The sequence below is a fragment of the Anser cygnoides genome, chromosome 29 (assembly GCF_040182565.1).
Source record: "Anser cygnoides isolate HZ-2024a breed goose chromosome 29, Taihu_goose_T2T_genome, whole genome shotgun sequence".
NCBI lineage: Eukaryota > Metazoa > Chordata > Aves > Anseriformes > Anatidae > Anser > Anser cygnoides.
The window spans coordinates 1226293-1251408 of NC_089901.1; the positions used below are offsets into that span (position 1 = coordinate 1226293).

The following is a 25116-nucleotide window of genomic DNA, read 5'->3' on the forward strand; positions in this document are numbered from 1 at the left end:
TTTTCCTCGGCTATGCTTGAGTCATGCTTGAGGTATGGCTTGGGAGACCACAGAGTCATAGAATGGCTCATGTTGGAAGGGACCTTAAAGGTCATCTAGTTCCAACCCCCCGGCCATAAGCAGAGATGCCCCCCATGAGATCAGGTTGCCCAGGGCCTCATCTAACCTGCTCTTGATGAGCTCCAGGGATGGGGCACATATAAGGTCTCTTGGCAACGTGTTCCAGTGCCTCACCTCCCTCTAAGTGAAGAATTTTCTCCTAACCTCTAATCTAAATCTCATCTTTTTTAGCTTAAAACCATTCTCCCTTGTCCTGTCATTATCTGATTTAGCAAAGAGTCACTCTCCATCTTTTTTAGAAGCCCCCTTTAAGTACTGAAAGGCCACGAAGAGGTTACCCAGGGGCTTTCTCTTCTCCAGGCTGAACAGCCCCATCTCTCTCAGCCTTTCTTCATAGGGGACGCGCTCCAGCCCCTTGATCATCTTCTTGGCCTTCCTCTGGACCCGTTCTAACAGATCCACATCCTTCTTGTGCTGGGGGCTCCAGACCTGGACACAGGACTCCAAGTGGGGCCTCACAAAGGCAGAGCAGAGGAGGACAATTACCTGCCTCCACCTGCTGGCCACTCCTCTTTTGATGCAGCCCAGGATGCAGTTGGCCTTCTAGCCTACAAGTGCATACTGCTGGCTCATGTTGAGATTTTTGTCCAGCAGAACCCCCAAGTCCTTCTCTGCAGGGCTGCTCTCAATGAGTTCTTCTCCCAGCCTATCCTCCTGTCTGGGATTTCCCCAGCACAGGTGCAGCACCTTACACTTGGACTTGTTGAACCTCCTTAGGTTCACAGGGGCCCAAATTTCAAGCTTGTCCAGAACCCTTTGGATGGCATCCCTTCCTCTGTTGCATCAACTAAACAGCTTGGTGTCATCTGCAGTCTTCCTGAGGGTGCATTCCATCCCACTGTCCATGTCATTGATAAAGATACTAAACAGCACTGGTCCCAGGACAGAGCCCTGAGGTACACCACTCATCACCGGCCTCCTCTTGGACATAGAGCCATTGACCACTGCTCTCTGGGTGTGACCTTCAAGCCAACTCCTTATCCACTGAATGGTGCACCCATCAAATGCATCTCTCTCCAATTTGGAGACCAGGATGTCATGTGGGACTATGTCAAAGTCTTACAGAAGTTCAAGTGGATGACATCGGTCAGTCTTCCCTTGTTGTCTGATGTGGTCACTCCATTGTAGAAAGCCATCAGATTGGTCAGGCACAATTTACCCTTTGGTGAAGCCATGCTGGCTGTCTCTAATCACCTCTTTGTCTTGCATGTGCCTTGACATTGATTCCAGGAGGATCTTTTCCATGATCTTGACAGGCACAGAGGTGAGGCTCACCATTCTGTAGTTCCCTGGGTCCTCCTTTCTACCCTTTATAAAAATGCGAATGATATTTTCCTTTTTCCATTCACTAGGGACTTCACCCAACTGCCACCACTTTTCAAATATGATGGAGAGAGGTTTGGCAACTGCATCAGCCAGTTCCCTCAGGACCCTGGGATGCAAGTCATCAGGCCCCATAGATTTGTACGTGTTTAGTTTCATCAGGTGGTCTCAAACCTGCTTTTTACTTACAGCGGGTGGGACTTTGCCCCCCAGCCTCCATCTATGGGTTCAGGGAAATGAAAGACTTGGGAAACCTGACTGGCAGTGAAGACTGAGGAAAAGATGTTGTTGAGTCCCTCAGACTTCTTCATGTCTTTCAGTACCAGTTCACCCTTCTCATCCATCAGAGGGGGTACACTCTCCTTGGCCTTTCTTTTCTGAGCAATGTATCTATAGAATCCCTTCCTGTTATTTTTTGCACCCCTTGCCAAGCTAAGTTCCATCCGTGCCATGGCTTTCCTTCTCCCATCCCTGCACATGCATGGCCGGCAGAAATTAATGATTTCAGAGAGGTAAGAGGGTTCATGTAATGTTGAAGCTGCAGTAATATTGATTTAAAAGAGTCATTTATGGCCCTTACCTTATTTTAACCAGTAATTTAAATCCCTAAAACATAAATGCTACTCCAACACTCTGACAAGAATCCACTACTCTAATGCTTGAATTTAAAGTATGCTTTGAACCAAAACTCAGGCCATAGCCACTTTCCCTTACCTTTACTCTCTTGCTCACCCTAATCCCTTCTCTTAAGACTAGCATTAAAATGCTCTATGTAACCCTAGACTTCTTGGCAGACCTGATACCCACAGAAGAACACCAAACCTTCCCATTAAAACTTTGTTTACTGTCTAACCCAGAAAGTTGAGCTCTAGTCCCGTGGGTATCTGAAAGTGGTCAGCTCCGCCAAGGAATGTGACTGTGGCAGTGACTGTGAGGTCACTTCTGTCTCTGCCGTTGATAGGGCAGCAGCGGGAAAGTGTCACAGAAAGGGACTGTGAGGTCACTTCTGTCTCAGGTAGATGACAGGTCACCCTGGACTTAGACCTGGGATCTGTACTTTCTGGCTGACATCTGCCAGTGGCCCTGCTAGGCCAGCAGAAGGCACCTGGTTGGCATGCCGACTGTGGGATCCCCTCTGCCGACATACCCAGGAGGACCCAGACAGAAAGAAGGCCTGGATATGGGTTGTCCTGTCCCTTCTGCTTGAGTCCATGACTGGACGGCAGGAGGCACAAGGTTTGGTTGTGTCTAGCCAAGAACCTGCAAGGCCAGCAGCAGGCCCATGGCTTGGAAGACGATGGTGAGGTGATTTGTGTCTAGTTGGCTGACAGGCCTCAAGAAGGCTGATGGGTTGGATGACTAATTTAGAGTGGATTCCACCCTGATGAAGCTTTCTTTGGTAGTAGGAAAGAGCAGGAGAGACAAAACTGCCACAGAGTGCACTTTGGAAGGTGGCACTGGCCATGAGGAGGAAGAAATGTCCAGGGGAACAACTGGTCTTTCTCTTAGAGACTGAGACAAAGAAGGTACTAAGTGCCCCTACCTCATCTCTTGTCAACAGGTTTCCCCCCAAAAGCAATAAAAGATGATGATTCTCCTTAATCCTCCTTTATTAAAGTATTTGTACAAACAGTTTTTATTGTCTTTCAAGTAATGGATGGATAGAGCTCCAGTTGGGCTTTGGCCCTTCTAACTTTGACCTGCACAGCCCCATAACATTTAGGACACAGCTCCAGACAAACTGACAGCATGCATGACAAGGAAGCACAGAAGAGGTGGAACCTGGCAGCCTTCCATCCCCTACCCTTCTGGGACTCTGAGCTGCAATTCCATACAACTGGTTACTCCTGTATTATCCAAACTTTCCTGCAAGTCCTGATGCTGCTATCTTGTCATAGATAGCACAGTCACACAAAGGTTGAATTGTCTGCCTGCAGACATTAACAGCTGACAGAATGGAACATCAATGTGGGGGAACCTTGAAATACTCCAGGATTTTGCCTACAGAAACCTCTTGACATTTACAAGGAGAAGAGCCTAGTCCTGCACTAGTGGAAGAGTAACCCCACACATCAGGACAGACTGGGACCCTGCTGAGTGAGCAGTGCCAAGGAGGAAGAGGGCCTGGACACCTCGAGGGATGCCATGTGAGCAGTGGTGCCTGCTCACCAGGAACCAGGCCAGCTTCCTACAGAGCTGCATTACAAGGAGCATGGCCACCAAGAAGATCTGAGTTATCATACTCAGCTCAGATCCAGTGTGCAAACTCACCCACAAGGCTCTGCAGCCAGCAGGGAAAGATGTGGAAGTCTGTGCTTCCCTAATACAGCTTGGCGTGGAGAGGAGCAATGGCTGTGGCAAGGCTGAGAGTCCCAACAGGACCCAGGTCTTTGTGTCCACAGCTATGGCTGTTGTCTCTGCCACTGAGGCCTATGAAGAGACAGCTTATCATTAAAGCACCAGGGCCTCATCGCCTCCTCAGCCCCACCCATGAATCAGGCAGGGGTCGTACCATTCTCCTGCACTTGGCAATGCACATCCCCATCTCCTACTGCACCAGGAAGAGCCCTGAGCAGTGTGTGAAGGGAAAGGATCTCCCTTCCCAGGGACCAAGGGTCAGGGCCTAGCCCTTGTGCTTGGTGAAACACTTTCAGGTTTCCTACACTTCAGTGTCACCTTCACATTGCCTTGGTCTACTTTTCCTCACTGCCTCCAATGTTCTGCTCTAACGAGCTCCAAGGGAAGCTGTCAGTGCTGGCCCTCAGGGGGACACTGCAGGAAACTTGCATCACACTTGGACTTCTTGAGAGATTTCTTCAATTGTCTCTCAGTGACTGAGGTTCACGGGCTCATCACCAAAGCCACCAGAGGGGTGATTACAATGCCTTGGGCTGGGCCTCTGGTGCTGAGCTGGGCCGGGCTTCTGGGACAGAGAGAACTTCTGTCAAGAGGGCCCTGGTGCAGAGAGACAGCTCTACCCAGGAGCAGCTCCTCTGCAGAGTGCAGCAGGGCTGAGGGCTCTGACCACAGGTGGCACAGGGAGAGGAGAGAAGGAGAGAGGGGTTGGAGGCAGTTGGGAGTGGGAGGATGCTGCGACCTGACTAGAGGAGAAATCTGCACAGCCCTTGACAAGGTAAGTCTCTGGCTGTGGGGCCATGCAGCTGCAGGTCCTGGAAGGGTCTCTTCCTGGGTCTTGTTTCTGGAAGGGCAGTGGGCAGTGGAGTAGGCTTTGGGAGTCCTGCTGGATTGCACTGTGAGGTGAGGAAGTCTGTCAGAAGCCCCTTGGAGTGCCATAACCTAGCTGTCCCCGGTCTGCCAAGATCAGAGTTTCCAAGCCTCCTCCAGACACTGCAGGATTTGCAGCTGGGATACTGGGTCACCCCTTCTCTGTCTGTGGGGCATCCTCATGGGCTGCAGGCTGCTCTCCAGCAGGACTCATCCTTCCCATGACATCCTAGTGTTATGCAGGTGCCCCAAGGAGAAGACACCTCCATTCTAATTTCATGTCCGTGCTGCTGGATGGCTGTCTCTGGGCAGCTGGAATGAGGCCTCTGCACCCCTGGCTGGGAGGGAAGAACTGAGATCCTGCTCAGGTACACCAGAGATGAGGTGAGGATTCTGTCCAGCCTCAAGTGGACTGGGGCTTTTCTGATCTCAGCTGTCTCTACATTCTTCCTGGGGAAACACACAAGTGTGGTCATTGTCCTAAGAGTTAAAGGGGTAGCTACTGGAAAATAAAGCAAAGAGTATCTACCTTGCTCTACAGTGTGGTCGTATGAGTTCTTTGCAACAGCACTGCAAAGCTCATTCATCTGGTAAGTGGACTGCACTTGCATTTCCCCAGTGTTACTGCTTTCCTTCTGCTGCACAGCAGGAAGGACTCCTCTGAAGCCCTCAGCACCCCTGCTCCCATTGCCACTCTGAGCCAGCACCAGCCACAGCTCAAGCAAGAGAGCTGCAGAAAGGTTCTCCTGAAAAGACAGAGGCTCAAGCTGCGAGTACTTGAAGGTACTTGAAGAATTGTAATAGGTTTTCCTCAGAGAAGTCTGTTCTAACTTTGTTCTGCCTTCTCCTCCTTAACAGAAAACCGTGTCCAATGTCAGAAAATGCCCAACAGCAGCTCTGTGAGCGAGTTCCTCCTGCTGGCATTCACAGACACGCGCGAGCTGCAACTCCTGCACTTCGCGCTCTTCCTGGGCATCTACCTGGCTGCCCTCCTGGGCAACGGACTCATCCTCACAGCTGTAGCCTGCGACCACCACCTCCACACCCCCATGTACTTCTTCCTGCTCAACCTCGCCCTCCTCGACCTGGGATGCATCTCCACCACTCTCCCCAAAGCCATGGCCAATTCCCTCTGGGACACAAGGGCCATCTCCTATCAAGGATGTGCTGCACAAATCCTCTTTTTAGTCTTCTTCTTTGGCACAGAGTATTCTCTTATCACCATTATGGCCTACGACCGCTACGTTGCCATCTGCAAGCCCCTGCACTATGGGAGCCTCCTGGGCAGCAGAGCTTGTGTCAAGATGGCAGCAGCTGCCTGGGGCAGTGGCTTTCTCAATGCTGTTCTGCATACAGCCAATACATTTTCAGTGCCCCTCTGCCAAGGCAATGCTGTGGACCAGTTCTTCTGTGAAATCCCCCAGATCCTCAAGCTCTCCTGCTCAGATGCCTATCTCAGGGAAGTTGGAGTAGTTGTATTTAGTGTTTCTGTATTATTTGGTTGTTCTATTTTCATTGTTATTTCCTATATTCAGATCCTCAGGGTGGTTCTAAGGATCCCCTCTGAGCACCGTTTGCACAAAGCCTTTTCTACGTGCCTCCCTCACGTGGCAGTGGTCTCCCTGTTTATCAGCACTGTCATGTTTGCCTACCTGAAGCCTCTCTACATTTCTAGTCCATCCCGGGACCTGGTGGTGTCATTTCTGTACTCTGTGGTGCCTCCAGCAGTGAATCCCCTCATCTACAGCATGAGGAACCAGGAACTAAGGGATGCAGTGAGGGCACTGCTGGAATGCACAATTCTCCAACATAGTCACCTATAATAATATGCCCATTATCAGAAATCCTAGTTTTTCTCAGAAATTTTTAAGGTAATTTCTGGTTAATATTTGTCTTTATTATTAATTTTGCTATCTTTTTTTTTTTCCTGATATGTATTATATTATGCTTGTCCTGCTACTTGTTAATGGTTTACCTTCAGAACTCAGCTTGATGTATACATAAAGGCAATAAGGACATCATCATAAATGCATTGGTCTCAGCTGCTGTTTATTCCCATCTGTTCTGGAGCTGGGGAAGCAGCCCCAGCACACATGGGGGGCTCAGGGCAAAGAGCCCAAATGCCACATGGAATCACAGAATGTGGGGATTGGAAGGCACCTTGAAAGATCATCTAATTCGATCCCTCTGCCAGAGCAGGAACACATAGATCACATCACACAGGCATACGTCCAGGCGGGTTTTGAATGTCTCCAGAGAAGGAGACGCCACAATCCCCCTGGGCAGCCTGTTCCAGTGTTCTGTCATCCTCACTGTGAAAAAGTTTTGTCTCATACTTAAGCAGAACCTCCTATGTTCCAGCTTGCACCCACTGCTCCTTGTCCTATCATTAGATGTCACTGAGAAGATCCTGGCTCTGTCCTCCTGACACTCATCCTTTACATATTTATAAACATTAATAAGGTCACCCCTCAGTCTCGTCTTCTCCAAGCTAAAGAGACCCAGATCCCTCAGCCTTTCCTTGTAAGGGAGATGCTTCACTCTCTTAATCATCCTCATGGCTCTGCACTGGACTCTCTCAAGCAGTTCCCTGTCCTTCTTAAACTGAGGGGCCCAGTAATGGACACAATATTCCATATGCGGTCTCACCAGGGCAGAGCAGAGGGGGAGGAGAACCTCTCTCGACCTGCTAACCACACCCCTTCTAATACACTCCAGGATGCCATTGGCCTTCTTGGCCACAAGGGCACAGTGCTAGCTCATGGTCATGCTGCTGTCCACCAGGACCCCCAGGTCACTTTCCCCTTCAATGCTCTCAAGCAGGCCAGTCCCCAACTTACACTGGTGTCTGGGGTTGTTCTTGCCCAGATGCAGGACTCTATATTTGCCCTTGTTATATTTCATTAAATTTCTCCCCACTCAATTCTACAACCTGTCTAGGTCTTGCTGGATGGCAGCACAGTCTTCTGGCTTGTCAGCCACTCCTCCCAGTTTAGTGTCAATAGACTTGCTGACAGCGCACTCCATTCCCTCATCCAAGTCATTAATGAATATATTGAACAACACTGGTCCCAGTACTGACCCTTGAGGGACTCCACTAGATATAGGCCTCTAACTCAAGTCCATCCCATTGACCTCAACCCTCTGGCTTCTTCCCTTGAGCCAGTTCACAGTCCACCTCACTACCCAATCATCCAGACCATGCTTCCTCAGTTTAGCTGCGAGGATGCTCTGGGAGACAGTGTCAGAAGCTTTACTGAAATCAAGATAGACTGTGTCCACTGCTTTTCCATCATCTATCCACCTGGTTATGTCCTCATAAAAGGCTATCAGGTTGGTCAAGCACAACTTCCTCTTGGTGAAGCCATGTTGACTGCCCCTAAAGACCCTTTTATCCTTGATATGACTAGAGTTAACACCAAGAATAAGTTGTTCCATCACCTTACCAGGTATGGAGGTGAGGCTGACCAGTCTATAGTTACCCAGGTCCTCCTTCTTTCCCTTTTTGAAGACTGGAGTGACATTTGCTTTCCTCCAGTCCTCAGGCACCTCTCCTGATGCCCACGACTTTCCAAAGAAAATGGAGTGGCCTAGCAATGACTTCCACCAGCTCCCTCAGCACCCATGGGTACATGCCATCAGGACCCATGCATGCCATCATGGACTTACGGATGTCCAGCTTGCTTAATTGGTCCTTAAGCCAGTCCTCATCAACCAAGGCAAACTTCTCCTTTATTCTGACTTCCTCTGGTGCCTCAGGGGTCCAGGGCTCCTCAGGACAGCCTCCAGCATTATAGACAGAGACAAAGAAGGCATTCAGTAACTCCGCCTTCTCTTTATCTTCTGTCACCAGGGCACATACCTCATTCATTGGTGGGCCTACATTGCCTCTAGTGTTAGTTTTACCTGGAATGTATTTGAAGAAGCCCTTTCTGTTGTCCTTGACCCGTCTTGCAAGGTTTAATCCTAAGGAGGCCTTAGCTTTCCTAGTTGCCTCCCTACATCCTCTGACAATAGCCTTATATTCCTCCCAAGTGGCCAGCCCCTCCTTCCATGATCTGTAGATTCTCCTCTTCCACTTGAGTTTGCCCAGCAGTTCCCTGTTTAAGCATGCAGGTCTCCTGGCTCTCCTTCTGTACTTTCTACCTGTTGGGATGCTCTGATCTTGAGTTCGGAAGAAGCAGTTCTTGAATGCTAACCAATTATTTTGGGCTCCTTTTCCTTCAAGTACCTTGTCCCATGGGATTTCTCCTAGCAAACGCTTGAAAAGGCCAAAGTCGGCCCTACTGAAGTCCAGGGTTGCAATTCTGCTCAGTATTCTCTTCCTGCCACATGAGATCCTGAACTCCACCATTTCATGGTCACTGCAAGCAAGGCTGCCCTCAAGCTTCACTGCTTCAACCAGCCCCTCCTTGTTAGTAAGACAAGATCCAGCAGCGCTCCTCTCCTAGTTGGCACATCCACCATTTGCATTAGGAAGTTATCATCAATACTCTGAAGGAACCTCCTGGACCGCGGATGGCTGGCTGAGTAGGCCTTCCAGCAAATGTCAGGGTATTTGAAATACCCCATGATAACCAGGGCCTATGATCACGAGGCTGCTATCAGGTGCCTGTAGAAGACCTTGTCAACTTCCTCATCCTGATCTGGTGGCCTGTAATAGACACCCACAACGGTATACCCCATGCCAGCCTGCCCCTTAATTCTCACCCACAGACTCTCAACTAGCTCCTCATCCGCCCCTGGACACTACTCAATACAATGTAGTTTCTCTCTCACGGAAAGATCGTCTCTGCCACCTCACCTTTATGGCCTGTCTTTCCTGAGCAGGACATACCAATCCACAACCACATTCCAATCATGTGAGCTGTCCCACCATCTCTCTGTAACTGACATCAGATCATAATCTCCTGACTGAACACAGATTTCTAACTCCTGCTTATTCCCCATGCTACATACATTGGTGTACAGGCACTTCAAGGAGCAAGCTGAACACACCGATTTCACCCTAGGGGGTGGAAGGCCTCCCGGTCCTCATCACTGCTAGAGTGCTGCCCCACCAGTGCAAGCCCAGCTACAACCCCACCCCCCCTTCATATCGAGTCATTCCATCATTCCCAACTGCCCATCATTCCATCATTCCCAACTGCCTGCCGCAACGGGGCTTGCGACACAGTTCCCTGCCAGCTGCAAGTTCTCCCTGTCACTGGCGTTGTTCCCATAACAGCCGTTCCTCCAATCCCTCTGCCCTAGAGGGCTCACACCAATGATTCTGAGGTCTTTATCTCAACCCTGGAACTACTAACCTTTCTACATCCTCTTTCCTTCTCATTCAAATTCAAACATCTCTGTCCAATACTACTACATTCCGAACAACACCTTTTTAACACTTCCTATTTTATCTTTCTCCAGTCTGTCCTTTTCTAATGCCAGCACCAAAGGTTTAGTCGGGGCCAAACTGATTCCACACTTCTTTTGCCATCCTGGATGCTGTCTTAATGTAAAGAACATATCAACATACAGTACTTCATCCCATTTTTCTTCCCTCCTTAAAAACAACACTAATTCTAACAGAGTATTATAACTCAAAGCACCCTTCATAGGCCATTTTTCTCATCATCCAATTTATACAGTGGCCACCATTGATTACAGTATTTACTCATATTTTCCCTTGTCACGACCCCACCCAGGGGTCCGGCAGTCTATTTCCGATGTTTCAAGATACACCCTAAAGGTGAATTTTTCAGGATGGTTCCCTTAGACGATCCCCCACCCACATTACATATGAGTAGTAAGTCAAAGACATATAACAGCAATAAATGCATAGTAAGGCAACTATAGCAAAAGCAAATCTGTAGTTCCAATACTCAAGTTCCAATAACCAGACAAAATTCAGAGGTCAAACCAAAACAGTGAACCAAATGGCACCTCTAACTCCTGCCCAGGTGTAAAACCCAACCCTGCACAGCTTTTGCTGCATCTTACAGGCAAGATTACTGGACCGATGGGCTGAGGCCAACTGTACAAAGTTCAACAAGGCCAAGTGCTGTGTCCTGCACTTGGGGCACAACAACCCCAATCAGCGCTACAGGATGGGAGATGAGTGGTTAGAAAGCTGCCTGGCAGAGAAGGACCTGGGAGTTTTGGTTGATAGTATGAGCCAACAGTGTGCTCAGGTGTCCAAGAAGGCCAACAGCATCCTGGCTTGTATAAGAAGCAGTGTGGCCAGCAGGGCTAGGGAAGTGATTGTCCCCCTGTGCTCGGCTCTGGTGAGGCCGCACCTTGAGTACTGTGTTCAGTTTTGGGCCCCTCACTACAAGAAGGACATGGAGGTACTCAAGAGAGTCCAGAGAAGGGCAACGAAGCTGGTGAGGGGTCTGGAGAACAAGTCTTACGAGGAGTGGCTGAGGGAGCTGGGATTGTTCAGTCTGGAAAAGAGGAGGCTCAGGGGCGACCTTATCACTCTCTACAGATACCTTAAAGGAGGCTGTAGCGAGGTGGGGGTTGGTCTATTCTCCCGTGTGCCTAGTGACAAGATGAGGGGGAACGGGCTAAAGTTGCACCAGGGGAGGTTTAGGTTGGATATTAGGAAGAACTTCTTTACTGAAAGGGTTGTTAAGCATTGGAATAGGCTGCCCAGGGAAGTGGTTGAGTCACCATTCCTGGAGGTCTTTAAAAGACATTTACATGTAAAGCTTAGTGATATGGTTTAGTGGAGGACTTGTTAATGTTAGGTCAGAGGTTGGACTAGGTGATTTTGGAGGTCTCTTCCAACCTAGATGATTTTGTGACTGTGAGGTCACTTCTGTCTCTGCAGTTGATAGGGCAGCAGCAGGAATGTGTCACAGAAAAGGACTGTGAGGTCACTTCTGCCTGAAGTAGCTCACAGGTCACACTCGACTTCGACCTGGGATCTGTACTTTTTGACCGACACCTACCAGTGGCCCTGGTAGGTCAGCAGAAAGCACCTGGTTGGCATGCCGACTGTGGGATCCCCTCTGCCAACATACCCAGGAGGACCCAGACAGAAAGAAGGCCCGCATATGGGTTATCATGTCCCTTCTGCTTGAGTACATGACCGGTCAGAAGGAGGCACAAGGCTTGGGTGTGTCTAGCCAAGAACCTGCAAGGCCAGCAGCAGGCCCATGACTTGGAAGATGCTGGTGAGGTGACTTCTGTTTGTTTGGGTGACAGGCCTCAAGAAGGCTGATGGGTTGAAATGGCCTACTTTAGGGGCGGTTTCCACCCTTATGGAGCTTTGTTTTGTTGTAGGAAAGAGCAGGAGAGAAAAAAAATGCCACAAAGTGCATCTTGAAAGGTTTGCACTGGCCACGAGGATGAAGAAATGTCCCTCAAAGAGTAGATCTGTGTTGCAAGAGGTCACCCAAAGAGTATCTGTGATCAGACCATGGCTTTTTATTTCAAGGAACAGTTGGTGAGGGTTCATGAGATGTCAGTGAAATTATGGAAATGCCTGAATGAGAGCAAGGTAACAATGAGAGCAAGGAAAAGAAATGGGAGTCTGCAGACTTCAAGGAAATAGGGCAAAGTGTGGGACAGCATAGGAGAGCCTGAACAGGAGAAGGCAGAGGCTGCTGGCAAGAATGGTAGGCCCCAACAGCCCTGATGTATTTTTCACCTTGGCTAGAGCTTATGAGGAGACGAGATGTAGTTATTGCAATGGGGCCTCTTTGCTTCCTTGTAATCCTGTGCAGAGGCAGGGAGGTGTCATACCACTGTTTTTCTCATAGCATCACACTGCCCACCACATCCCACAGATCCTCAGGAAAAGGCCTGAGCCAGACATGAGGTACAAGATCTCCCCTGCAGTAACTGGTGGTAGGCCTTGGCCCTTCTGCTTCATCAAAACAAACCAAAACTTTTCTCAGCACAGTGCCTTTGCCTGTCTGTAATCATGGCTTCCAATTACCTGCTCTAACAAGTCCCTGGGGAATCTGTCTTATTAACAGCCCTCAGTGGGGCCTATTAATACTCCAAGTCACTTCAGCTTTTCCTTCTGACCTTACTTGCTTAAGCAATTGCATCATTCTCCTCTCAGGACCTCAGCTTCATAGCTTCAGCACCAAAATACACCATAGAACTCATTAAAATGAAGAAACTCCTTACATCTCCTCTATAGTTTTGTTCAAGTCTTCAAGACTTGTACAGCTAATTGGAGAGCTTTCATGGTATAGTTAAGGAGGAAGATTGCAAAAAACACCTAATAAAAATCCTTTCTCATCTTAAAGGATGCATTTAGTTGAATTTCGGTTTGAAGTACTATTCTTTAATTGATATTGATCCAAGGGACCTGCATAGGGAGGAAAAGCAGACTCTTGACGTCTGACACTGCATGGACAACCTTGCTCCTCACCACCCCAGCCCTGAAATTTCTCTCATTGACCACTTGGCACTTGCTTCTACTTTCCTTACACCAGACTTCACTCAAGTCTGCAGCTGGATGTTACAGCTCCTTTGCACCAGCTCCCCCCTGCTTTCCTTAGAGACCTGGCTGCACACAAGTGCAGAAAAGTTTTTCCTGTTTCCAAACAAACAACAGGAAAACGTGCAGGAATTTAAAATAAAAATAAAAATTAAAAAAAAAAAAAAAAGCAAGTTCCTCATCTTGTATGCCTCCTGTGAGGTTTACCTTCCCAAAAAGATAACTGTTCAAGAAGTATTTTATACTGATACATAAGAAATTAAAAATAATAATGTAAGTATTGATCCATACCATATGAATTCCATGAGAAATTATGAGGTTCTTGCTAAGGAAACAATTAGGCAGACTACTGACAGACGGGCAAGATGGCCTGCTTCTAACTCAAAGCTCAAAGCAGCAACTGGGTTGGGTGAGAGACATCTGAATGATCAAAGAATAAGGGGAGGGCAAACCAGGAGAACCATGGGAAGTGCGTAGGTCCAGACAGGCAGCTGGAAAAGGGAGATTCAGCATTTTCTGTTTAATCAAAACTCGTGGATGTACCTGGAAGATGAGGAAGCACATCACGATAGACAAAGCAATGAAAACTCAAGTACAGGTGAACACCAGTATTTCTTCTCCTGCACTGAATTTACATCCTGAAAATTCACATTTCTTCATGGTAGAAACTACACTGTCTGACATTTTATGGAAGGGATTGAATCTTTTGAAGTGATGAGTAGTTGCTCTATTAGTTAAGTACTCATGAAATTACTGGGTATTGAGGGAGAGCTTTGCTGTCTGACAATAAGCAATCAGGGACAACCACCAGAGACCCCGTTGTATTTGAGGTACTTCCCTGGATTTGCAGTTGTCAGAAAGGACCTGCAGGATTGTGGTGGTTTTACTCAGGTCGCCGACAGAGGTCCACCACAACCGCTCTCTCACTTCCCCTCCTCAAAGAGGAACGGGGAGAAAATACAATGAAAAGGGCTCAAGGGTTGAGATAAGGACAGGGAGATTGTGCAGTAATTATCGTGATGGGCAAAACAGACTCAGCATAGGGAGACAGTAAGATTTATTACCTATTACTAACAAGCTGGAGAAGCGGGAAACAAAGGAAAAACAAAAAACAAGAGCACCTTCCCCCCCATCCACCCTCTTCCACCTCCTCCCCCCGAGCAGCGCGGGGAAGGGGGGAATAGGGGTTATGGTCAGTCTATAGCGCTTCTTCTCCACCGCTCCTTCTCCGTCACTCTTGTTCCCTGTGCTGTGGGGTCCCTCCCATGGGATGCAGTCCTTGGTGAACTGATCCAGCGTGGGCTTCCCGCAGGCAGCAGCTCTTCAAGAACTGCTCCAGATATGGGTCCGTACCACGGGGCCCATCCCTCAGGAGCAAACTGCTCCAACCTGGCTCCCCCACAGGCAGCAGCTCCTGCCAGGTCACCTGCTCCTGCATGGGCTCCTCTCCACAGACAACAGGTCCGGCCCGGAATCTGCTCCAGCAGGGGTCTTCCACAGGCCGCAGCCTACGTCGGTTCAGGTCCACCTGCTCCACCATGGTCTTCTCCCTAGGGTGCAGTGTGGAACCCTGCTCCACCGTGGTACTCCATGGGCTGCAGGGGGACAGCCTGCTTCACCATGGTCCTTACCACAGGCCGCAGGGGACTTCTACTCCGGTGCCTGGAGCACCTCTCCCCTTCCTTCTTCACTGACCTTGGCGCCTGCAAAGCTGTTCCTCACTCCTCTTACTCTCCCAGCTGCTGTGTGGTGCAGCGTTTATTTTTTTTTCCCTGTCTTTATGCTCTCACAGAGGCACAAAACATCACTTATTGGCTCGGCTCTGGTCAGCAGTGGGGCCCTTACATAACATGGGGCAGCTTCTAGATTCTTCTCAAAGAAGCCACCCCTATGGCCCGCTGCTACCAAAACCTTGCCATGTAAAGCCACTACAAGGAGACCAGAGCCCCATGGGGGATTCAGGTGGAGATAGATGGAGTTCCCAGGGAAACTCCACTGCCAGCAGTGCTCTTTATCCCTGCAACTACAGTCCAGCCCAGCACACAAACCCCTTCAAAGACACACCTCTTCTTCAGTGAATTCCTGAGACTGACCCAAAGTTGAAATGGCCATTGGGAACCCAAGATACTCTCCTTTGTTCCTACTAGACAGCTGAACATCCATTTATCATCCTGGGTCATCTGTGGCAAATTCAGGCTGCAAGACTCAAGAACAGGACAGGTCAAATGGCTGAGACAGAACCCATCAGCTTGTCCCCACTTTGGGAAATCGTCCCCTTCCAACTATGGGTATGAATGTGAAAAATGTGAAGTGACCCATCAGGTCAATGCACAGAGTAAGGGAGAGTCATACATATTGTGCTGTAGTGGTAGAAGGCAAAAGGCATTGCATTGTGCCTCAGACTAATCAAGGAGACCTAATCCAGTTCATCCACAAGATACAGTGAGTGGGCAGCAGCTGTGCAGAGGTGAGGTGAGGCCAGGAAGCACATGCCAAGAGTGCTCCTGCCAGCAGAGACAAGACCAGGGCCAAGGGCAAGGGGAGAGGCACGCCCAGGGCAGGGGTCTGCAAGGGCCATGCTGAGCTCCCTGCCCCTGCAGCAGCTGCACTGGCCCTCAAGAGATGTGCTGGCCAGCACGCACTGGGAGGTCCTGGCGTGCATCAGAGAGCAGCAAGGAGGGCGCTGGAGAGGGCTGGGGTGAGGCAGGTGGCAGAGCCTCATGCAAGGGCTGGCTGGAGTGTGTCTACATGCACAAAGGGCAGGCAAGTTCTGCACTAAGTGCAGGTTGTGGGATTTCAAAAAAGGTTGTCCTGAATCACAATAGACTCTTGTGTTTCCTTTGCGTGCTCTTTCCTCACAATCCCTCTGGGCACTGAAGAGCCCTTCTTAGCCCATGGGCTCCTCACATTCACTTTGTTCTTTAGATTACATTTTCAACGGTCATTCACTAGATGAGGAACCACTCACTGAAAAGCCTGACTCTCACACTGTCCCCAGAGTTCCCCTGACACCTCCTGTCAGCTCCTGATTCCTCTCTAGGATGCCATTTGCCATCAACCCCAGGACCAGTGGAACACTCCCAGGCAGAAAAACCAAAGTAAGTTACTGTTTGCTGGGCCATGTGTGCAAAAAAGAAGACAGCTCCCAGCCCAGCCCCTTGTCCTCTGCTGATCACCCTGGGACACTAATCCATGGTGAAGTACAGAAAAGTAAAAGACCTGTTCATGCAACAGCCCCTTGGTTGTATTCCTGACACCAGTTTTGGAAGAGGTGTGCAGAGACATGGCAGAGATGCCACTGTAGAGACAACAGGACTGTCACCAAGGTACACGAGATCTGAGAGCTAACACAAATACGAGTGCACAAGGGGAGAGCGTGGATATGAGCAGAGAGCAGCACAGAAAAGACCAGGTCCTGCTGCTGGCCATGGCCATGGCTCCAGGGAAACAGCAGCCCTGACCTGAAAGGAGCAGAGAGGCAGAGCCCTGCGGGCAGTGAGGGGCAGCCCCCAGGGCCACTGGGGCTGCTCCTCCATGTGGCAGCTGGGCTCTTGGCCCTGAGCCCCTCCTGCGTGCTGGGGCTGCTCCCCCAGCTGCAGAGGAGATGGGAAGAGATGGCAGCTGAGACCAGTGAATTTCTGATGGCTTTTTTATTGTCTTTTTCAATACAGGAAGCCTAGTTCTGTAGGTAGATTAGGTGACTTTGTGAAAGTAAATAAAATGATTAACATACAGGACACCACAAATAGAATGAAATCAAAATCACAGGTTTTAGGAAAGGAAGAAGAAGAGGAAGAAGAGGAAGAAGAGGAAGAAGAGGAAGAAGAAGAAGAAGAAGAAAAGGAAGAAGAAGAAGAAGAAGAAGAAGAAGAAGAAGAAGAAGAAGAAGAAGAAGAAGAAGAAGAAGAAGAATTAAAATCTATTTTATTAAGAGTCTTTTCAGATAAACTGTGTATCACGTTAGTGTTAAAGGCACATTATGGATGCTGAAGAAGCAGGTGTCCAAAGAGTTTCCACAAGGCATCCTTAAGCTCCTTGTTTCTCATGCTGTAGATGAGGGGGTTCACTGTTGGAGGCAACACCGAGTATAAAAATGACACCATCAAGTCCAGGGAAAGGGAGGAGATGGAGGGGGGCTTCAGGTAGGCAACCATGGCAGTGCTGACAGTCAGAGAGATGACAGCCAGGTGAGGGAGGCACATGGAAAAAGCTTTGTGCTGGCCCTGCTCAGAGGGCATCCTCAGCACAGCCCTGAAGATCTGCACATAAGAAAATGCAATGAAAACAAAACACGCAAATGCTAAACAGAGACTAACTATAAGAAGAAAAACCACCCTTAGGTAGGCATGTGAGCAAGAGAGCTTGAGGATGTGGGGGATTTCACAGAAGAACTGGTCCACAGCATTGCCTTGGCAGAGGGGCACTGAAAATGTATTGGCCGTGTGCAGGACAGCATTGAGAAAGCCACTGCCCCAGGCAGCTGCTGCCATCTTGACACAAGCTCTGCTGCTCAGGAGGCTCCCGTAGTGCAGGGGTTTGCAGATGGCAACGTAGCGGTCGTAGGCCATGACGGTGAGAAGGCAATACTCTGCTCCAACCAAGAAGACTAAAAAGAGGACTTGGGCAGCACACCCTTGATAGGAAATGGCCCTTGTGTCCCAGAGGGAATTGGCCATGGCTTTGGGCAGAGTGGTGGAGATGGAGCCCAGGTCGAGGAGAGCGAGGTTGAGGAGGAAGAAGTACATGGGGGTGTGGAGGCGGTGGTCACAGGCTACGGCGGTGAGGATGATGCCATTGCCCAGGAGGGCAGCCAGGTAGATGCCCAGGAAGAGCGCGAAGTGCAAGAGCTGCAGCTCCCGCGTGTCTGCAAATGCCAGCAGGAGGAACTCGCTCACAGAGCTGCTGTTGGGCATTTGCTGACTTTGGACACAGTTGTCTGTTGAAGAGGAGAAGGCAGAACAAAGTAAGAACAAACTTCTCCAAGGAAAACCTATTGCAAGACTTAGAGCACCTACCAGCCTGAGAATCTCTCTTTGCAGGAGGACCTTTCTGCAGCTCTCTTGCTTAAGCTGTGGCTGCTGCTGGCTGAGAGTGGCACTGGGAGCAGTGGCTGCTGTGGGCTCCAGAGGAGTCTTTCCTGCTGTGCAGCAGTCAGGAAGCAGGAACTTGGGGGAAACTCAAGTTCAGTCCACTTGTCAGGTCAATGAGCTTTGCAGTGTTGTTTCAAAACACTCATCTGAATGCAGAGTTGCACAGGCCACTGCCCACCAGTCCTTTTCTAAGCTGCCCTGTATCTCCCGTCTTTGAGCTGCAGGACCATCCCATTCAGGTGTTTTCCTGAGGAGAAACTGGAGACAGCTGAGAGCAGAGAAGCCCCAGTCCAAGTGCAGCTGGACAGAAACCTCACCTTGTCTTCAGGTGCCTGATCAGGATCTCAGCTCTTCCTTCCTAGACAGGGCTGCAGAAGCCTCACTCCAGCTGCCCACAGACAGCCATCCAGCAGCACGAACATGGCATTAGCATGGAGCCGTCTTCTCCTTGGGGCACCTGGACAACACAAGGATTCCATGACACAGCTGCATTCTGCTGGAGAGCAGCCTGCAGTCCAGGAGGATGCCCCAAAAACTGAGCTGGATATCTGCAAGCTGGGGTGTCCCAGCATTCATCTGCACTCCCTGCAGTGTCTGGAGGAGGCTTGGAAACTCTGTTCTTGGCTAACCAGGGGTACCTGGGTTATGGCACTTCAAGGGGCTTCTGTCAGACTTCCTCACCTCACAGTGCAATCCAGCAGGAGCCTCAAAGCCTACTCCATTGCCCACTGCCCTCTCAGAAACAAGACCCAGGAGGAGACCCTTCCAGGACCTGCAGCTTCATGGCCCTGCAGCCAGAGACTTACCTTGTCAAGGGCTGTGCAGATTTCTCTTGCAGTTAGCCCTCAGCATCCTCCCACTCTCAACTGCCTCCAATCCCTCTCTCCTCTCCTCTCTGTGTGTCTGCTGTGGTCAGAGCCCCCAGCCCTGCTGTGCTTTGTAGAAGAGCTGCTCCTGGGCAGAGCTGTCTCTCTGCACCAGGGCCCTCTTGCCAGGAGCTCTCTCTGTCCCACGAGCCCGGCCCAGCTCAGCACCAGAGGCCCAGCCCAAGGCATTGTAATCACCCCTCTGGTGGCTTTGGTGATGAGCTCACGAACCTCAGGCAATGAGGGGCAATTGAAGAAATCTCTCAAGAAGTCCAAGTGTGATGCAAGTTTCCTGCAGTGTCCTCCTGAGGGCCAGCACTGAAATAGCCTCCCTTGGAGCTCGCTAGAGCAGAACATTGGAGGCAGTGAGGAAAAGTAGACCAAGGCAGTGTGAAGGTGGCACTGGTGTGTAGAATATCTGGATGTGTTCCACCAAGCCCAAGAACCAAGCCTTGACCCTTGGTCCCTGGGAAGGGAGATCCTTTCCTTTCACACCTTGCTCAGGGCTCTTCCTGGTGCAGTAGGAGATGGCGATGTGCATTGCCAAGTGCAGGAGAACAGTACGACCCCTGCCTAGTTCATGGGTGGGGGTGAGGAGGTCTTGGTACTTTAGCAATAAGCTGTCTCCTCGTAGGCCTCAGTGACAGAGACAACTGTCATAGGCATGGACCCAAAGATCTCAGTTTGCTGACTCAGATCTCAGTTTGTTGGGACTTGCAGCCTTGCCTATGTTCTTGCTCCTCTGAAGACCAGAGTATCCTAGCGTCTCCCAGACCTGCACCTCTTTCCCTGCTGGCTGTAGGCCCTTGTCCGTGTGGTGTCACACTGGGTCTTAGCTGAGTAGCTAATATGAGATCCCTCATGGTGCCCAGGCCCTCCTCCTCCTGGGCACTGCTCACTCAGCAGGGTCCCAGTCTGTCCTGATGTGTGGGGTTACTCTTCCTCTGGTGTAGGACTAGGCTCTTTTCCTTGTAAATGTCAAGAGGTTTCTGTAGGCAAAATCCTGCAGTTTCTCAAGGTTCCCCCACACTGACACTGTCAGCTGTTAATGTCTGCAGGCAGACAATTCAACTTTTGTGTGATTGTGTTATCTCTGACAAGATAGCAGCATCAGGAGTTGCAGGAAAGTTTGGATAATACAGGAGTAACCAGTTGTATGGAATTGCAGCTCAGAGTCCCAGAAGGGTAGGGGATGGAAGGCTGCCAGGTTCCACCTCTTCTGTGCTTCCTTGTCATGCATGCTGTCAGTTTGTCTGGAGCTGTGTCCTAAATGTTATGGGGCTGTGCAGGTCAAAGTTAGAAGGGCCAAAGCCCAACTGGAGCTCTATCCATCCATTACTTGAAAGACAATAAAAACTGTTTATATAAATACTTTAATAAAGGAGGATTAAGGAGAATCATCATCTTTTATTGCTTTTGGGGGGAAACCTGTTGACAAGAGATGAGGTAGGGGCACTTAGTACCTTCTTTGTCTCAGTCTCTAAGAGAAAGACCAGTTGTTCCCCTGGACATTTCTTCCTCCTCATGGCCAGTGCCACCCTTCCAAAGTGCACTCTGTGGCAGTTTTGTCTCTCCTGCTCTTTCCTACTACCAAAGAAAGCTTCATCAGGGTGGAATCCACTCTAAATTAGTCATCCAACCCATCAGCCTTCTTGAGGCCTGTCAGCCAACCAGACACAAATCACCTCACCATCGTCTTCCAAGCCATGGGCCTGCTGCTGGCCTTGCAGGTTCTTGGCTAGACACAACCAAACCTTGTGCCTCCTGCCGTCCAGTCATGGACTCAAGCAGAAGGGACAGGACAACCCATATCCAGGCCTTCTTTCTGTCTGGGTCCTCCTGGGTATGTCGGCAGAGGGGATCCCACAGTCGGCATGCCAACCAGGTGCCTTCTGCTGGCCTAGCAGGGCCACTGGCAGATGTCAGCCAGAAAGTACAGATCCCAGGTCTAAGTCAAGGATAACCTGCCAGCTACAGACAGAAGTGACCTCACAGTTCTTTTCTGTGACACATTCCTGCTGCTGCCCTATCAACTGCAGAGACAGAAGTGACCTCACAGTCACTTCCACAGTCACTGGTGTCCTGCTGGGTCAGGACATCCTGAGGTAAGGCTGACCTCTCTCTAGTCCTTTAGGGACTAGGACTCACCATTCTAGGTTAGAGGATAAACATAGGTTTAATGGGAAGCTTTGGTGTTCTTCTGTGGGTATCAGGTCTGTCATAAGGATATGGGCAAGCTCTGTGGTTTAGGGTATTTTTAGGTCTGCCAAGAACTTCTCTAGAGCTAAATAGTTCATTTTAATGTTAGTGTTTAGGGAAGGGATTAGGGTAAGCAGGAGAGTAAAGGTAAGGGAAAGGGGCTATGGCCTGAGTTATGCTTCAAGGGATACTTTGTGTTCAAGCATTAGAGTAGTGGAGTCCTCTCAGAGTGGTGGAGTAGCATTTAGGTGTAAGGATTAAAATTACTGGTTCAAATAAGGTAAGGGCAATACATGACTGTTTTAAATCAGTGTTACTGTAGCATCTACCTTAAACGACCCCTCTTACCTCTACAGAATCATAAATTTCTGCTAGCCATGCTTCTCTTCCCACCCCAAAACCTCACATCTCTCTTGTCCAGGCTACTTCTGACCTCCCCGTATCTTATTGGGATCAGCCTTCTGATGACATTTAACATCTCAGTGTATCTGTCTCACCTCTGTTGGCTACTCCATTCCTGAGAAGGAAGTGGCATTTAGTCAGGAATGAAAAGGACCCAAAGGTCTTTAGGAACATCCTGCACAATGTGCCCATCAGCTCTGCACCTCCACAAAATCGCGCTTCCTACCTACAAGTTTTGTTTCCCAAATGGCTTCTGTAGATCCAGGGTTACATTTCCCAGGCCCTCACACGTGTTTCAGTTTTGGAAGTGCAGGGATGGGAGAAGGAAAGCAATGTAGGGATGGAACTGAGCTTGGCAAGGGATGCAAAGAATAACAGGAAGGGATTCTATAGATACATTGCTCAGAAAAGAAAGGCCAAGGACAGCGTACCCCTCTGATGGATGAGAAGGGTGAACTGGTAATGACAGATATGGAGAAGGATGAAGTACTCAGCAAGTTTTTTGCCTTCCCAAGTCTTTCATTTCCCTGAACCCATAGATGGAGGCTGGGGGGCAAAGTCCCACCAGCTGTAAGTAAAAAGCAGGTTTGAGACCTCCTGATGAAACTAAACGTGTACAAGTCTATGGGGCATAAAGACATGCATCCCAGGGTCCTGAGGGAACTGGCTGATGTAGTTGCCAAGCCTCTCTCCATCATATTTGAAGAGCCCTGGCTATGATGTGTAGTCCCTAGTGACTGGAAAAAGGAAAACATCACTCCCATTTTTATAAAGGGTAGAAAGGAGGACCTGGGGAGCTACAGACCTGTGAGCCTCACCTCCGTGCCTGTCAAGATCATGGAAAAGATCCTCCTGGGATCAATGTCAAGGCACATGCAAGACAAAGAGGTGATTAGAGAGAGCGAGCATGGCTTCACCAAAGGGTAAATTGTGCCGGCCCAAACTGATGGCTTTCTACAATGAAGTGACCACATCAGACAACAAGGGAAGACTGAACGATGTCATCCACTTGAACTTCTGTTTTACTTTGACATGGCCCCACAAGACATCCTGGTCTCCAAATTGGAGAGATATCCTTTTGATAGGTGGACCATTGAGAGGATAAGGAGTTCGCTTGAAGATCACACCCAGAGAGCAGTGGTCAATGGCTCTATGTCCAAGTGGAGGCCAGTGATGAGTGGTGTACCTCAGGGCTCTGTCCTGGGACCAGTGCTGTTTAATATCTTTATCAATGACATAGACAGTGGGATCAAATGCACCCTCAGGAAGACTGCAGATGACACCAAGCTGAGTGGTGTAGTTGATACAACAGAGGAAGGGATGCCATCCAAAGGGTCCTGGACAAGCTTGAAATTTGGGCCCCTGTGAACCTAAGGAGGTTCAACAAGTCCAAGTGCAAGGTGCTGCTCCTGTGCTGGGGAAATCCCAGACAGGAGGATCGGCTGGGAGAAGAACTCACTGAGAGCAGCCCTGCAGAGAAGGACTTGGGGGTTCTGCTGGACGAAAAGCTCGACATGAGCCAGCAGTGTGCACTTGTAGGCCAGAAGGCCAACTGCATCCTGGGCTGCATCAAAAGAGGAGTGGCCAGCAGGTGGAGGCAGGTAATTGTCCTCCTCTGCTCTGCCTTTGTGAGGCCCCACTTGGAGTCCTGCATCCAGGTCTGGAGCCCCCAGCACAAGAAGGATGTGGATCTGTTAAAACGGGTCCAGAGGAAGGCCAAGAAGATGATCAAGGGGCTGGAGCGCGTCCACTATGAAGAAAGGCTGAGAGAGATGGGACTGTTCAGCCTGGAGAAGAGAAAGCCCCTGGGTGATCTCTTTATGGCCTTTCAGTACTTAAAGGGGGCTTCTAAAAAAGATAGAGAGTGACTCTTTGTTCAGTCAGATAATGACAGGACAAGGGAGAATGGTTTTAAGCTAAAAGAGGTGAGATTTAGATTAGAGGTTAGGAGAAAATTCTTCACTTAGAGGGAGGTGAGGCACCGGAACATGTTGCCAAGAGACCTTAGAGATTCCCCATCCCTGGAGTTGATCAAGAGCAGGTTAGATGAGGCCCTGGGCAACCTGATCTCATGGGGGGCATCCCTGTCTATGGCCGGGCGGTTGGAACTAGATGACCTTTAAGGTCCTTTCCTACATGAGCCATTCTATGATTCTATGGTCTCACAAACTATGCCTCAAGAGTGACTCCCTTCCCATCAGCCTTCCTGTGGTCTGTCACCTGACCAGAACAGAAGTTGCCTCGCCATCATCTTCAATGTCATGTGCATGCTTCTGCCCTTTACGGTCCCTCTCTGTGCCACATTCCTCCTGCTGCTCCATCAGCTCCAGAGACAGAAGTGGCCTCCCAGCCTCCTTCACAGCCATGTGCCTCCTGCAGGCCCAGCAGATCCTGAGGCACACCTGACCTCATCACAGCATTCCCAGCCAGCTCCTCCATGTGGCCTTTGATCAGATCACATACCTGTCACCTCACGTGCCTCTTCCAATGCCATGTGACTGCTCCAGGACCTCACAATCCCTGGCCTGCTCCAAGGGGACAAACAGCTGAAGTTAGGGGTAGGAGTGGGGTTGAAGATCAGATGTGCTGTGTGCATGATGGAGGTCTTTGGGGAGTGGATAATGAGGTTAATGTTTAGGAATTAGAGGTCACCCTCTGGGGTTAAGGGAATGGCAAGGGCTTCAAGGGAGGGATTGGTGTTCTGCTCAAGGTGCCTGCTCAAGGTTTAGGATAGGTTTTGAGGCTTGTAGTTTTGGTTTGGTTAGAGGGCTAGGTTTAAGGCTGGCATTTTAATCCTTGGTTAGGCTTAATCATCCTTCTGTTTACCCTTCTTGTAGAAGATGCCTTTCACATCTGTCTTTTCGAAATCCTGAGGAACGTCTCTCAGTTATCTGGCCTTTCCAAGATCTTTGAGAGAGGTCTTATGGTGACATCTGCAGCTCCACCAGCACCTCTCTCACCATTTCCACACCACCTCTAAGCAACCTGAGGACTGACTGGGAAGATGATGATGGTGTGGGAAAGGGCTTGGTTAAAATATCTGAGGAGGAAGACCAAAAGTTCTTCTCTCTACAAGAGAAACTTTGAAGCATGCTTATGAGTATGTCCTGTTCCTGACTGGAAAGACTAATGTTATGATTGCTGCAAACACAATGCTGTATCAAAAGCCTAAAGGGAATAAGATACTGATTTCTTTTTTTGACTCGATGATTGTATTAGTAGCTTCTGTTATGTGCTGTTATGCACTTCACAGGGAGAGTGATGATGGTGTCACAGAAAAGTGACGCTCATGAGGACAGAAGAGCAGGTGGGTAAGGCCTTGGGCAACAACACAGGACACATACACATGAATACTGCATGAGAAGGAAGAGGAAGATTGGATCCAAAATGTAGATTATGAAAGCAAAGACCATGAGTATCACTGTGCCACTGCAGGAGAGCTCCAGCA

General features: G+C 49.5%; 2 protein-coding genes across 2 annotated transcripts; one reads left to right on the plus strand and one right to left on the minus strand.

The window, feature by feature from the left end:
• Positions 1–5549: 5549 nt before the first annotated feature.
• LOC125181462 (olfactory receptor 14C36-like) lies at positions 5550–6744 on the plus strand. The gene has a single exon (XM_048056207.2). The coding sequence runs from the start codon at positions 5550–5552 to the stop codon at positions 6489–6491; it is 942 nt and encodes a 313-aa protein (XP_047912164.2). The 3' UTR covers positions 6492–6744.
• Positions 6745–17088: 10344 nt separating this feature from the next.
• LOC136787372 (olfactory receptor 14A16-like) lies at positions 17089–18024 on the minus strand. The gene has a single exon (XM_066984552.1). The coding sequence runs from the start codon at positions 18022–18024 to the stop codon at positions 17089–17091; it is 936 nt and encodes a 311-aa protein (XP_066840653.1).
• Between the last annotated feature and the right edge of the window lie 7092 nt (positions 18025–25116).